The sequence below is a fragment of the Ammospiza caudacuta genome, chromosome 8 (genome assembly GCF_027887145.1).
Source record: "Ammospiza caudacuta isolate bAmmCau1 chromosome 8, bAmmCau1.pri, whole genome shotgun sequence".
Classification (NCBI taxonomy): Eukaryota; Metazoa; Chordata; class Aves; order Passeriformes; family Passerellidae; genus Ammospiza; species Ammospiza caudacuta.
This window is the reverse complement of record NC_080600.1, coordinates 19,181,266-19,196,595: the sequence shown is the minus strand read 5'-3', so window position 1 is coordinate 19,196,595 and position 15,330 is coordinate 19,181,266. Positions and strand designations below refer to the sequence as shown.

Here is a 15,330-nt window from a genome sequence, read left to right as displayed (position 1 = left end):
TCCTTGACATTTTAGCACTAGCATTTATATCTGCCAGGGAAGCTACCCGAAGTCAACCCTCAAGGAATGTCTGTATTGTACTATGGATCTCCATAACAGCTCTCAAGTAGTTACTAAGTGGCTTAAAAAATTACATCTCAGTCATGCTTGAAGGGCTCATCAAACTTTGCCACAAATATCAACGTTAAGTACCCAATCAGCTGCATTGTTTGAAGTACAGTCACGTGTGCCCACGAAGGAATAGGTTGGACAGGAAGAAGAATTATAGAAGGACTTATCAATCAGGCAATGGTTTTTTTTTAATAACCTTTCAAAAACTCCTTTCCCTTCTTCCTGAAGTAGCTGGGCCTGGCAGCTGCTAGGCATGCTGCTTCTCTTCCTATTGAATATTTTTGCATTCTTGGAAACTTTTCAGAGCAGAGGCTACCAGTGTCTGTATGTGTGTAATACAATTCTGTTCTTGGCTGCTTTCGGACAGTACCAAAAAAATCTGAATAACGAGGATAGTAGAAGTGTCAGGTGGTCTTTGGGAAGACACTTTGGTGTACGTTTTTTGGCATGTAGGTAAACAAGATGAGCTAATCATTGTAGCTTTTATGTAATGTATCTGTAATTTGTTTTCATATGTAGGTGTGAAAGAAGGCTTGCCATATGGTGTGTATATTGGTATTTTTCCTTGACAGCCTTTATTTTAAGTTTAAGGAATTCCAAGGCATACTATTATGCAAGAATATAATTTCAAACACTCATCACTGTATGCCACAAGAATACCTTGAAAGAATATTGAAGAAAGGTTGTAGAGCTCCAGGAAAGTTTTAAATTGAAAAATTAAATAATGCTTTCATCCATTTTGAGGTACCCTAATTACCTTAGTTCTATGTTGCACTGTTACCAGGCTTTCATCTTTTAACCATTTGAACAGAATTCTTTCATAAGTAATATATAAAATCTGATTTTACATTAATTGGTTTGTAGAGTGTGGCAACTTTTACAGTGGCTTTGTGAATACTTTTTTCTTTTTTTGGTTCAACATATGGTAGCTCAGTCTTCTTGTCCCCTTGTGGGCATAAATTAAAAGTATAACTCATTGAAGTTCTGATTTTTAAAATTATTTTTAAATGTTATTTTGAACATTGCTGTGTTCTGGTATCAGTGTGTCACATACAGGGACACTGTGTATCTTTGTATCTCTTTGTTACCTATGCAGAGGTACAAATGCAAGATTAATCCTACAGATCCCAAATTGAGGGACCAGACAACAGGGTAATGTGTTTGGTCCTGTGGCAAACATCATTTTCTGCTGTAGCTTAAGCCATCACGTCTCCTTATGCCATGAAGCTCAGTGAAATAGTCACTGAGCTTTTCATTCACTCCTGGCAGCTCTTTGTTAAAAGTCAGTGCTTTCTGTGAAAAGTCTTTTGCTAATGAACCCAAAAAAGGGAGCATGTTTTACCCACATAATTTTATGAGCAACTGAGAACCATTCTCACAGGAGCACTGGCCTTCAGAAGCAAAGATAAGGTTAAAAGAAGTCTTTTTTTTTCCTATATGGGTATTTGAAGTCATGGACAGAATACCTGAGCAGGAAATAAATCCACAATTTTACTGCTGCTGGTTGTCCCTAAGTGAGAGAAGAATCTAGATAAAGTGAATGTGGAAAAAAGAAATTTGGAGGAAAAACTTCCATCCAACCTAATGAAAAAATTAATAGAAACTGAGAATTTAATTGCATTTTGTGTTTTTGAGTATGTAATTTCAGCTGTTGAAAATTGTATCTTTTCAATTATGTATAAATGCTAGCCTATGATGGAGAACTTCTCTTAGTGATTTTATCCTGACAGTAATTGAAAGCTGATTAATTTAATTGCAAACAAGCTTGTATTTTGCCATTTCTTCCTTAGTTCTTCATGTAAATGCCTAGTGTTTGGGGTCAGAAGGGAACTAGTGGTGTCTATTTTCTAATTCAGTACAGAAAAGCTAGAGAAATATACAGGTTTTAACCTTATTAACAATAATCTAGTTGTCAAAAGTGTAGTTTGAAGAGAAATAATTATGAAACCTTTTATTTAAAATGGTGTGTAGGGCAGTAAAGTCAGCTGTTTCTGACTTAAACAAGTGCCTTAAATCGCTGCTATTTCTTCAAAGGTGAGGATGTTTTTCTTTAGAGTTCTGAAACTCCATGAAGTTATGTTTAATTAAGTTTAATTAGTGAGGACTGAAACAAAACTGTTGGAGTATTAATTTGGAAGGACTTGTGATACCTCTTGTGTGTGTGGTGTCCCTCCCCATGCCCAGGGAGACACAGTTGTAGTGTGCCTTTGCTGGATCTTAATCCAGTGATTGTGGTGGGGAATGGAGTCACATAATTTGTACATAATCTTGTTTTACTTTTCTGCAAGCTTTGCAATTGAAATATCCGTAAAGTATTGGAAGAGCTGCACTGTAGGGCAGCATACAAAGTTATAATTTGGCTGTATCACTGTGTCTTGTAATAAGATACCACAAAAAATGCTAATAAAGTGGAAGTGTTGATTATTGCTGCCTTGTGCTGTGACTGTCAGTATTGGTAAAGAGAGTTCAGTAATCAAAAATGATGGATAAGTACTAAATTTTGCTAATTTATTGATTTTCTGTGTAACTGGTAGGATATGAATAGATATTGCAATAACAATAATAATGGTTGTAGAACCATTTCACCTATACAGAAATACATATATATCTTTCACGATAAATATTCATGTTCCTTAAATAACCTTTAAAAAAGATATGCCTGACTACAGCAAGTTTAAAAAATGGTACAAATTGCTCAATTTACAAATGTCTACAGTAATATTTTGATGTGTTAAGAAAACCTCAATCAGCTGACCTTCTGAATTCTCAATATTTGAAAATATTGAACTGGTAAAAATAAACTAGTGTTGCCAGCAGTAGTGTTGTTTTATTGATATGTTTGTGGGGATTTCTTAATGCATCCTGAAATTCTTTTCAATCAGAAGATTTTGGCAGTCTGTTCCAATTAAAGAATTTTCCGTACTGGAAATGAGAAGTCAATTATAAGAATTATTTTTGAGTTGTTAATTTACATAACCCTAATTGTATTAATTCCCTTCAAGGCTGAAGCAGATATTTATAATACTTTGATTGATTAGCAGTGTATTTGTGTTAGAATTGCTACTGATAAGATGCTGCTGCACCTGTGGTCCTGAGTAGTTCTCTCTCAAACATTTTAGAAAACAAAGTTTATTTCACTGGAGAGGAAAGGCATCACATCTTTGCTACCTCCACAGGCAGTATGGTAGCATCTCCTTTCCGAACTTTGTAAAAAATGGGAGTTTAGATTGTGTTACTTAATTACTGGTGTGTTCCATACTGTAAAGAAATAGGTTTGTTTTTTTGTTGTTTTTAGTCTGTCAAAATAGTGCCTGGGTGTAGATTAAGGAACTGTGTGTTTCTCTCAGAAGTCACTCACAGAATGTCAGCAGTAAGAGGCTTCCTGTTTTCAGGCAGGTGTTGGGCTTGTGTGGTCTGGCTCAGGTGCAATCTTTTTGCAGCTGTTTGCCAGGCTGTATTGCAGGTGTTGGCTTGCAGCTGTGCCCTGTGTGCTCAGGCTCAGAGTGTGGAAATAGAGTGCTGGCGTGGGTACACTTGGGAAGTAGCGTTGTCATCTCTTCTCCTGCCGCTGCTGCAGGAGTTGGGAGGAGAGCAGCCAGCATGTCTCCATGTGCTGAACTTTCTCGCCTGGTGAATGAGAGGGTCAGAGTGGCAGGTCCATCAAGAGGCAGAGATGACAGAAGCATCGAGTCATGTGTTTGTGATCCTTCTGTATAAGGTGAAGATCTGGGGGCTTTACCCACACTCAGGCACTGTGATTTCTGCCCCTCAACCTGGCTTATTCCTGAGCAGGTACCCAGGAAGGTGTTTGACTTGTGACCTCAGCTCTTGGGCAGTGTCACCCAGTGCTAGGGCAGGTGCTTCAGGGACCCTCAGTGACATGAGGATTTTGTCATTGCAATCAAAACTTTGACCTGGTCCTCTGCAGGTGGGGTGGGCACTGCTAATGCCCTTGGTCTTGTGCAGGGCCTTTGAAGGCAGGACTCCCTCAGCCCTTGAGGCAGTGCACAGCCACCCGAGTCCCTGCACTGAGGGGCCCTTCAAAAGGAGGCCTGGGGATGTGGTCACCCACCCTGCGGAAGTCACAGGTGACTGTGGTGAGGAGCAGGAGCAGCCTTGCTGGGAGTGCAGGGAAATGGCTGTGCTGTGGCCATGATACAGTGTGACTCCCAGGGCTGGCAGATGGGTAAGGTGTCTGCCATATCTCACAGTGTCAGGAGTCTGTGACCTGACTTGCCTGTTAAAACAATTTTATATTATTATTTCTGCACAAGATTCATTTGAACTTTAGAGGACAGAGGAAAGGTGTGGTGCTTAGAAACCACAGTATGCAACAGCACGTGGCTGCTGCCCTGGTCTCTGCCTGTGACCAGTGGAAAATACTTGCAGAAAGCACATAGAAGTAGAGTGATTATAGCATCAGTTTGTCCTGGCTTGCCCTTCCGGTTTATACTACTACGTGTTTTGGAGATTTCTAAGACTGAGCAAGTGCTTGTACTTCTCTATTTGACTGTTCTTCTGGGTTTTCCATGACTTTGTCTGATTGTTTTTTAACCCATTCCTACGTTTCACCTCTGCAATATCCTGGGGCAGTAAGTGTAGAATATTCTGAAGTAATATAGCAGTTAGTATGATTTCTATGGTGTGAAACCAAGGGGAAACTCATCTTGGTCTGGTTGAGGAACTCAGTTGTTCCCATTAAATCACAACCGAGTTCCATTTAGTCCATTCTACATTGTGGATGCTCAAATGAACTTTGTATCCTGCTATTACCCAAAGTGCTTTCAGTGCCACAGTCCTACACAATCTCCAATTTCCTCTTCATTAGTAACAGCCTCTTTTGCAGAAATTAAATTTCCACTGCAAAAGTGAGACTGAGAAAACAAACCTTTTGGTGTACAGTATTGGTGGAACTTACTGAATCAGAATGAGCTGCCATAATAGCAGGAACATGAATAGTCATTTTAGAAACAAATGAAAGATACATTAAGATGGGGGTTTTGATTTGTTTCTTCTTGGTTCTGGAGAAAATTGCTGTGATCTGTTCGTATCTGGATCTCAGTCAGCCTTTTTGGCTATATGTAATTTTGGGACATAACTAATGCAGTGTGAACACTTGGGTACTTTACATTTTATGCAGGAATAAACTACAAAGAGAGTTCTCCTTGTTACTGGAGTGAATCCTCTATATGCTTTGGACAAGTAAAAAGCAAATTGTGTGTTGTGAAAACTTAGTTGTACGGCCATGGAAAAGAAACAGGCTCCACATGGAAAAAGATAGCAAGTTTTCTACCGAATTACATAAGGGGTTTTGTGTGTCTCTGAAATGTGTCTTGGTAAATATGAGCTGACACATTTCTAGCAACCAAATTATAAATGAGTGGAAGACCTGAAAATGTCAGTTTCTTCCTTTTAGAAGCACTTCAGGATTTTTCTCTCCTTTTCCTTCGTACATTCGTTTCTTCCCTTGGGCAAATGAGTTTAAATGTTTGTTTCAGTATACTGTTTTTCATAGGATATAATTGTTGATGCTTCCTGGAAGTGTCAGAGGAGATTTGATGTACTAATATATTCATAAGAGAGAGCATATGTATACCTTAAAATAACACAGAGAGAGAGATAAAAAGTAGTAAATCAATCCTTTAAAGTTGTTTCTGTGTATATCTTGATGTTGCCTAACCAGTTGTGTGTGTTGTGGTATTTTTCATGATTAGCTGGGAAAACAATAGAATAATCTGAAGGAGTGCAGAAAAAGTAAAATAAATGAGCACCTTAGGCAAAGTGTTTGCCATTTAAATGGCACAAGAGTTATGTCATGTCAGGTGGTGGGGTAGGGAAAACACTTGAACTGTTACTCTTACCTCCTCCTGCTTTTGGAGAGGACTCTGGAGTACAACGCATCCCAGAGTTGAGAACATCATGTCTTCTATTTAGTTTTAATTGTATTTTGGTTTGTTTTCCCAGAGCTGTAACATGCTTAACTGTTTTACTGGAACTTTAATACAACTTACACCTAGCTACATGTGTGTGAGTCACTTCTTGATGAGGCTGCATAATCACAGTCTGATCACTTTATATTAGTAAAGACCAGAAGGATAATCTTTGTTAAAGACTAGGTTAACAGAGGCAAAAAATAATTAATCTGGTCTTTATCATTTTCATGGCCACACTGGTGTGACCTTGGACAGCAGACTTCAGAGCCTTCCCATTAGCCTGGAGTGGTGTAGGAGCCAGTGACTGAGTGACAGCTCTCAGAAACTTGTACCTGGTCCAGGCTTGCAGAGCAGGATGGGAGGAAGGGGCAGATATGTGGTGGGTAGAGAAGTGCTGGGTGTATGTGTGTGTGTGCTGTGCTGGACCATGAAACTTTCATCCTTACAGAGACACAGGTTGGACAGCTAGGGAGGCCTCATGCTCTGTCATTGTGCTGGATGGATCTTGTCCTTGGAATGCAGTTATTATGATCTTGCAAATAAAACGTGCATCTGCTCGCTCAGTGCAGCTTCTGTGGTTGTGTTACCTTTGTGCAGCCTGTCAGTCAGTAGCACTAAAATTTTTTAGACTTAATAACACCCTCTACCCCCAAGAATTAAATTATGTTTTTATTCTGTGTTTTTAAACATGTTCATCTCTAAGTGTTTTGAAATAATGTAAAATGCACACTAATGGTAGCATGCTAACTCTGAGAAATATGTCAGCACAGGGCAGTGCTGAAGCATATACTTAAGTCATATTGAAGTCAATGTATCTAAACACAAATGCCCGTGCTTTCTGGTATCTGTGTGTTTGTTGTTAGCTGTTCTGAAATAACATCATTAATTTTGTACTTTAAAGGAAGTATAAGCTTTTGGGTTTTTTTAAAAGAGTGAAGTTTGGAAATACTTTATATAAACTAGATTATCTTTTGTTTTGATAGCTGATTGCCATTTATGATGAACAAGAAGGTCCCCGTAAGATTGATGGCACCAATGGGAATTTGACAGACAGAAACAGCCCAGACTCCTTTGAGACAGAGGTAGCAACTCAGCTGGCTGCCTTTCAGCCCATTGGTGAGATTGAAGTGACTCCTTCTGCCCTAAAACTGGGTATGTATATCTTGTATAGTTTTTTTCTTTCATTTTTCTTTATCTCTGTATGTCTGTAATCTGATTTTATATATTTTAAGATTTTTTTTTTTAGCATCCCATTGTTTGCCTTGCAGTTCAATGAGGGCCATTGAGGGGAAGCCATATGGGGAGTGTCTGAGGTCACTTGGTCTGTTCAGCCTGGGAAAGGGGAGACTGAGGGAGACCTCATTGTGATCTAAGGCTTTCTTGGGGGAGGACATGGACAGCCAGGTGCTGATCTCTCTGGTGATCGGTGACAAGACCCAAGGGAATATGACATGAAGCTGAGTCAGGAGAGGTTTAAAGTTAGGTAGTAGAAAAAGGTTCTTCACCCAGAGAGTGGTTGGGAACTTGAACACATTCTCCAGCACCAAGCCTGAGTTCAAGAAGCATTTAGACAATGCTACTTAGCACTCTTGGGGATGTCCTGTGCTGGGCCAGGAATTGCTGACAATCTATCATAGTACTCTGAAAGAGCACAAGATGAAACCTTTGCTAAGTATTTTCAAATACCACAGTCATTGAAAAAAAACCCAGGGTTTTTTTTTGAGGAACCTGGGCTCAATGAGTGTAAAACTGCTATGTGCAAGTACTTTGACCACTTAGCTGAGCTAGTGCCCTGTTTTGTGTGTGGGAGGTGGGAAGAGGGTTATGCTGGTTTCAAACAGTTCTGCTCTTTGTCTTTGAAGAAGTTGCACAACTGGGCTTCCTTGCCTTTCTGACTTTCAAGTGTGCAGACTGTGATTAGGAAAGGCTGCTGCTTAATTGCCTCTTATGTCAGAGGGTACTGCATGAACTGCTGCAGCTCTGGTGCCCTGTGTTGTTCAAGTGTGCCTGGATGGCCAGGAGTTCAGACTGGTTTCCAGTTGTAAACAACTGGAGTCTTGTATGTTCCACACAAAGCAGTTTGAAAAACTTTCTTGGATTGAGAGTAGGCTGAGCTGTCACCTAAGTACCTTCAAAATAGAAGCTTTCAAAACTAGATTGAAGGTGAAAGCTGTGACTGTCTGCCTGTAAAGCAACTGAATGTTGCTCAGGAGAGCCTGCTCTGCATCCCACTAGTGCCCATTGCCAGCTCAGCCCGTGTTCCTGAGCACTGCTGGCAGTCTCCCAGTGCTGTGCAATAAAATCTGAGTGTAAGCAGCTGGGGATACGGTAGAAGTTCTATCTCTGGTTGTGCTACTCTCAGGGAGTAGTCTGATTACTACTTGAGAAATGGAATGTTCACTTGTCTATTTGAATGACATTTTTAAAGGAAAACGCTGATTATAAAAAGCAGTGAGCTAAAATAAAATTTCAAATCAAGTTCACTGGATGAAGCTGTGTAACTTACCTTCTAACAGAAGTCTGTGCTCCTTTTTGTGCCCACTTTAGAAAATTCTAAAATTCAAGCTGCATGAGAATTTTTAGAGTAAAATTTGTGTTAATGGATCGTATCTTGTTTTTTTCCATATTCTAAAACAGAAAAATATTTTTCCATATTTAATGACACACAGGAATTTCTCAGAACTCATATCTTGAGACAAGACTTATTATTGACATAACTTGCATGTATTTGTCTATGTTTGGTAAGCGTGAGATACAGAATAGCTTGTAGCTTAAGGTTCAGTGGTTAAGAGTTTTGCCACTTAATTTTTTGCATATTTTTAAATTGTGCTGTTACCATATTTTAGCATGTTTCAGAAAGTAGAGGTTGTTCTCCAACTAGCTCTAAGCACTAGTTAAAAAAAGCCACGTGTTTAGTCTTGCATACTATTGTTACAGAAGTTGAGGTTTGGAGAGAGGAGTACTTCAGCTTCACACAATTTCATGTAAAGCAGTTAAGGGCTCAAGCTCTTGAGCTCTTTAGTAGGCTGCCACATAGTTATTTTGCTAGTGGTTATGAAATCCTGCTGGAGAGCATAAAGCAGATGTAATATAATGTACAAAGAGCAGTGAGGGTTCTATTTTTGTTTTCAGTGCAATGCTAACGTATATTTGAAGTTAAAATTATGCTTCCCTCTTATTTTAAGAGATCATAAATGTAGTGGGTTTGTCTCCTCAGTTCTGTTTCAGAATGGTTTATTTTACAGGGTAAGTGAAAGATTTTCTACCTGTTAGTCCTGTAACTTAGTTTGTACTCTGAAATGTAGTTGTTTTCTCTTCTGGATTTTACTTCATGGTTTACAATTCTTTGGACATAATTTTTGCCTTTGTCTTTTGTGTGCAAGTGCCTGGTCCTTAAATTATGTGACTATTTCCATTAGAGGCAAATTGGAAAGTAAATGAAGAAATAGAAGGACAAATTGGTTGCATCAATATCTTTGATGCATGAACCACAGTAGTCTGGCTTCCTGTCTGATTATTGAATGGACTCCCACTTGCTAGCAGAAATAAATAATATTAATTTATAAAACTATTCTTCCTTTGGGAGCAAGGATGTGATTGAATATATATATGTAGGAAAAAAGTGTTGCTTTCCATGTTAGAGCTGTGCTTCAAGAACTGTTGTGCACTTACCTTTCCGAGTATTTTTCCAGAATGCTTTTAGGAGGGAAATGCATTGTTATGTGAATTCTCAGATTGTGGAACAATTTTGCCTGTTAATTTCTGTTGGATATTTTATATTTTATGAAATCAGATCCATGTTTTTATGTAGAAATAATGCCTGGCTAAACGATCTGCTTCTGTAATACTTAGTGCTTGGTGCTTAATAAGCACGTGAAACTAAACGCTGCTGTTGTAAGACGTGAGAGAATTGCCACTGGATTAGAACAGACACATGAGATACTGCCTTAAAACATTTCCGTCTTTTACAAATTGTATATGTGACCTAGTTAGGTTAACTGTGTATTATACCAAATCTTAAAACCCTTCTTGTTTAGATAGAGATGGCAATAATTTTACTTTTTTGGTATTTTTTATTGTATGGTTACTTCTTTGAGGGTGTTTTCCTGTTTGTTATTCTAGAATAGCAATCAGCTTGCCTGTCTGAAATCATAGATTGTCCATTATGTAGTTGGTTACCTTTTATTTTTCCTTTTATCATCTGTAACTCTGAAAGTAAGCCAGACTAAAAACAATCTTATATTTCACTCAAAAGCTAAAATAACCTTATATTTTACATTGCTTTCATATATTGGCAAAAATTTAGAGAAAAAAAGTAAATTTAATTTACTTGATATCAAATTACTTTCTTAGTATGTATTTCCTTAAAACAGTTCAGGAAATTATTCAGCTATTTGTTTTCTTTTCCCTGAAATAAACACTGCTCTACTTTTAAAGCTAGCTTTGTTCCCAAACAAGTGTAATAGTGGGTTCTTATATTTAATTTAAGAAAAATGCAGGAATACTTCAAGTGTTCCTGGACATGGCATCTTCTGCGTCCATAACACGAGGTGAGGTGCAAACAGATTTAAGTGCCTCCCTCCCTGCCACACATCACTGGATTATCAGCTGCTGTTGCTGACAGTGTCTTTTAATAGTCAAAAAGCAAAAATCCCAATTTGACAGAATCTGCACTCGGGTAAAGAAAACATTTCATGCTACAATACAAATGGTATAAAGCACCTGCTAATATATATGACAAAATTTAGAGAAGCACACAACTGTTTAATGTGTTCAGGCAGCTGTTTGAAACAGGGAAGAAATTGATCTACTGATTTAGTTATTTCTGTAGATAGGAGAGCATTGAGACAGTTGCTAAGATGGCAGCAGAGCTTGTCTTGTATTATTGTTTCTTGTGAGCAGAATTTGCAAGAGTAGAATAATGATGTGGCCATGACAACAGTTTTCAAAGAATGATACAGGCAACTAAATGCTGAAATAGCTGATGTACATTTGAAAAATGTATTGGAGATAAACTTCAACATCTCTAACCCCAAATACCATTACAAATTCTTCACTGTCTTTTTTTGGTACCACGTTTCTGAGTTATAAAACTGTGTATAGACAAAACCCTGCAATGAGCAGTGAAATCACAGTGTGTTGAATACGTTGTAGCTGCATGACTTCAGCCCATGGTGAGTGTAAGGTAACACACATCCCAGGGAAAGAGATTATGGCCCTCATTAACTGTCTTTTAATTTTCCGTGCACCTGTAAGCGTGCCAGTAGTGCTCCTGTTTCCCTTTTGTACCTCATAGTTTACTGTTGTTTTCTAGTGGTTTTCTCCACATGGTGGGTTGTGGAACAGGAAGGGGGGGGGACTTATTTTCATTATGTCAATTTGTTTTTTCCTTTTCAGTCCATATGGGCAGGAAGGAGAGAACACTAATTTATTTATGGAGGATCCGTTTTATGGGCAAGTCACTCTAAGCTGGAAATGCCCTCATGACTGGCTGTGTTTTGTTTGCTTCATTTGGTGGTTGAGTACACACAAAATTAGTTGTTGCTTTTGTCTTGCTCATCTCCTTGGTGTTAAGTAGTCAGGATTTTGTCCAGAAGAAGACATGCAGCATTCGAAGATGCTCGTTGATTTTGAAAGCTAAGATGTGGAAAAAGTAAGGTTAAAGTGGGCATCTCCATGATTTTTTTTTTTTTGGTCAGTTGCTTTATTTATTCTTTTTCCCTTTATTTGGGAATTGGTTTGAAGAATCTGAAGCTGTTTTCTGAGTGCTGTCTGGAAGCAGAGACAAATTACTTTGTTGGTAATTACAATAAAATTATGCACTTAATTGATACCTTTGCTAGTGTTAACAAATAACTTCATTTAAAGTTGAGTTTAGATAAAGAAATAATTCCTCATAACAGTTACTGATAGCAGGTTAAAAAAATACTCTTGTAAACTACAGGAGTTAACTTCTCCCTTTGCAAACTTTTACTGTTGAATCGGGCAGTGTCTTGATTTTGCCATTGAAAGGTCTAAATTCAGTATTTCAAATTTTGCATGACTTTGTTTTATAGCAAATCCCTGAGATTTTCTCCTTTTATAGGTACATGTCTGCACATCTGATCAGTGGTCTAGGCAAGTGGAAGACTTATGTGAAAATAATGATTGGAATGACTGATTACAGTCTCTCCTAAAATAAGCTTACAAATGCTAATGGTAGTTGAAGTAAAAGCTACATGCAGGCATTTGTGCTTTTGGGCAATCAGTTCTTTCGGTTTTGGACATTTAATGTAGCATCTTCTCAATGAACATTTTTTCTCCTGAAGACAGAGATTTCTGGCAATGTTTCAACCCACAGAAGGGCTAGTTAGTGTGGGATAATAAGAGTAGAAGCCTAGAAGGTTTTCATTGTCCATTTTTGATGCAATTGATGGTGTTCTGGCCGTGTCATTTTGACATTTGGGAAAGGTTACTTTGCACTGTTATGGAATTGCCTTGAAGGTGCTTCAGACAGAGAATATACTCAGCATAATGTTTTCCTGTGGTTTTGGGGTTTTTCTAGTTTAAATTGTGCTTCATGGGATTGTTTAAAACACTTTGGTTTGCCCTATGTGTTTGGGTTGCTAAGTCAGTCAGCAGAGGTGCTTTCATTGACACTGTCTTAGTTTGAAGTCTAAGGGAATTGAAGGGAAGGTTTCTTCCCTGAGTTTTTGGAAGTTTCTGCCCTGATAGGCCTGACAGGGATTAAATTGTTACCTCCAGGGTACGGATGTTGACAATTTCTGTGTAACTTCAGAGCTCGGAAGGAATTTCTTTTCTTTCTCATCTTCTTTGAAGTGGAAGCATTGTAACTGGGCTTGGGGGCATTTTAAACAACATTTATTTGATTAGTCCTCTTTCAAGTTGGAGTTGAGATACTACAGATACGCAGATCTGTACAAACACAGATACATGTTTTTAAATACAGAGAAAACTACATTATTATGTATTTTTAAAATCTGTGAAAACATACAATGTGAAACTATTAACCTGATGAACCAAATGTTGTTAATGCCTTATGTATAGCATACAAGAGTAAATAGCAAAGACGCTTTTTCTTGCATGAAAGCCACCCTCTTCTTCTTAATCTTGCAATGTCAGTTTATTGGCTGAGCATTCTGATGTTTGTCAGTACATTGGAGTGTACAGTACTCAAGTCACAATTCTGTCCTGTAAGATCTCCTGGAAAAACTGACATTTTGAAATTGGTACTTTTCAAAAGAAATGCATTATGGAAGAACATGCTGTTTTCTGTGGATTGAGGGAATACTGCTGATTTCCTTAAGGAAATATGTCTGTGTTCTCTTTCAGTGCACTGGGTGGTTCCTCTCCTGGTAATGATATCAAGTATCGTTCTCTGCTGTTCGCCATAGGCGTTGTGAGGATGACACTGTACTTGATAGATTTTCCTCCTCTGTGGCATCCAGTGTAATCTGCTTTAAAAGAATTGTGATGATAAATTCAAGTCTACTTGCATTTCTAAAACAAATGGTTTCTGTTCTCAGGCAAGCTAAAGGTTTGAAGATAACTTTTCATTTCAGTCAGAGGGAAAGTCTGGTATATTTTGACCTCATGACTTAAGCTTGGTCTTATTTAGTTGTCCTTGATTCATGGAAATGAGTTTTGCTTTATCTTTGTATTGCAGCAGAATAATACATTAATGGTTTCTGTAAAGATGTATATAAAATTTCCATGTGTTTTTCTGTCTTTGAGCTGCCTGTTTACAAAACAAGCCAGTGTTTCCTTCCTTTCACTGTAACCAGGAATTTAGTGCTAGGGTAGGTAATAAATTTATGAGCATAGTTTGTTACTAAAGTATCTCTTCTCTTTTTAATAGCCCTTCTGTCTCTGATTTCCCAAAAGATTGTTCCTCATCAATTATTCTGCCTGTCTCTGTTCCCTTTGGACTTGGTTTAATATGCCTTACTATGGAGTAAGATGGGTATCTCCATGAAAATATGTTAACTAGAGAGAAAAATCTTTTTCCATCGCAAGTTAGACACTTTTGTGCAGTAGCTCTCTAGCTGGGATGTTGATTTCCAGCCTTTTATTGCCTTGGGGAAGGTTTTGGGGAAGGTAATGAATGGGACTTAAAATGGAGTAAATTCCATTATCAAAGTCAATGGTGCTTTTTGACACACTCTGTGTGATGTCAGTGCTTTTACTCAGATTTTGTCCGTTTTTATGGATTTTGTGATGTTGCTGGTTTTGTTGGTATTTTTTGTAATATGATGCATAGCTGATTTTAGAGGTAGTATCTTTTAAAAAGAAAAATACTAACCCACTTAGCTAAGTATTTGCAGCTGAGGGTTTTGAGAGGCTGTAGTATGATATCATACTTCAAAACTGTAGGTCGGTCTTTGTCAGTACCCTTTAGTGCTGAGCAAGACAGAGGAGAGTATGTCTATAATTCTGTACAGTACTTGTGGTATATTAGCTCTGAGGCAATATGGCAAAATGTGTATTTCAGGTAGAAAATGAGCCTGCTATGCCTGGCTGATGGATAGTTTAAATTGTTCAAGTTAAAACAATTGGGACTCCAGCTAAAGGCCTGAAGGTATTATATCAATAAAAAGTTATTATTCAGTTTCCTCACCATGTAAAAACTTGAGTATCAAACACAACTATTGTTCAACAAATTGCACAAAACAACCTACGCTGATTTTCTTATGAAGCAGTCAACTAAACTATAAAATTTGATTTTAAACACCAAAGATTGATGAGCTGTAATAGGACTAGACAATTTCACAGGACATGGCTCATCAGTGTCTTGAAATATGGTTGTCTAGATGCCACAGTGTCTAGATTTGGAAATATTTCAAAGGTTGTTTTTTGCAGCCTGGTAGGATGCAACACTCTTAGGCTTTGTCCCTGAGTCTTTGCTACCACTGTTAGATTCAGGATACTGGGTGAGGTAGACCCAATACAGCTCCTCTCATGTTCAAGTTTCAGATGCAGGAGGTTTCACTATTTTATCTTTGAAAATTGTCAGGAACAAGATGGAAATTTAAGACTAAAACTAATTTACCATGACCAGAATAGAAAATAGTACCTGCAAGAGTAAGACATCTCTTTTTATGAAAACATCAAAACAGAAAAGGTTCTTAATTTAAATTAGATATGTAAAACACCGGTCATATTTAATTATGAAGAAATGTGTCCTAATGCTGTAATTTGTGATCATCCTTTAAAATACAGTTAAAATACTCAAAAAAATTGCTTTGCAACTCTACTACTTGCAATAAAATGCTGCCAAAGTGATATT

General features: G+C 37.9%; 1 protein-coding gene across 2 annotated transcripts in view; it reads left to right on the top strand.

The window, feature by feature from the left end:
- PARD3B (par-3 family cell polarity regulator beta) overlaps window positions 1–15,330 on the top strand; it is a 387,748-nt gene that overhangs the window by 106,890 nt on the left and 265,528 nt on the right. For both annotated transcript variants that reach the window (XM_058809265.1, XM_058809264.1), the window contains exon 3: window positions 7,028–7,196. In XM_058809265.1, coding sequence (XP_058665248.1) covers window positions 7,028–7,196 — 169 coding nt within the window. The remainder of the gene's footprint in view (window positions 1–7,027; window positions 7,197–15,330) is intronic.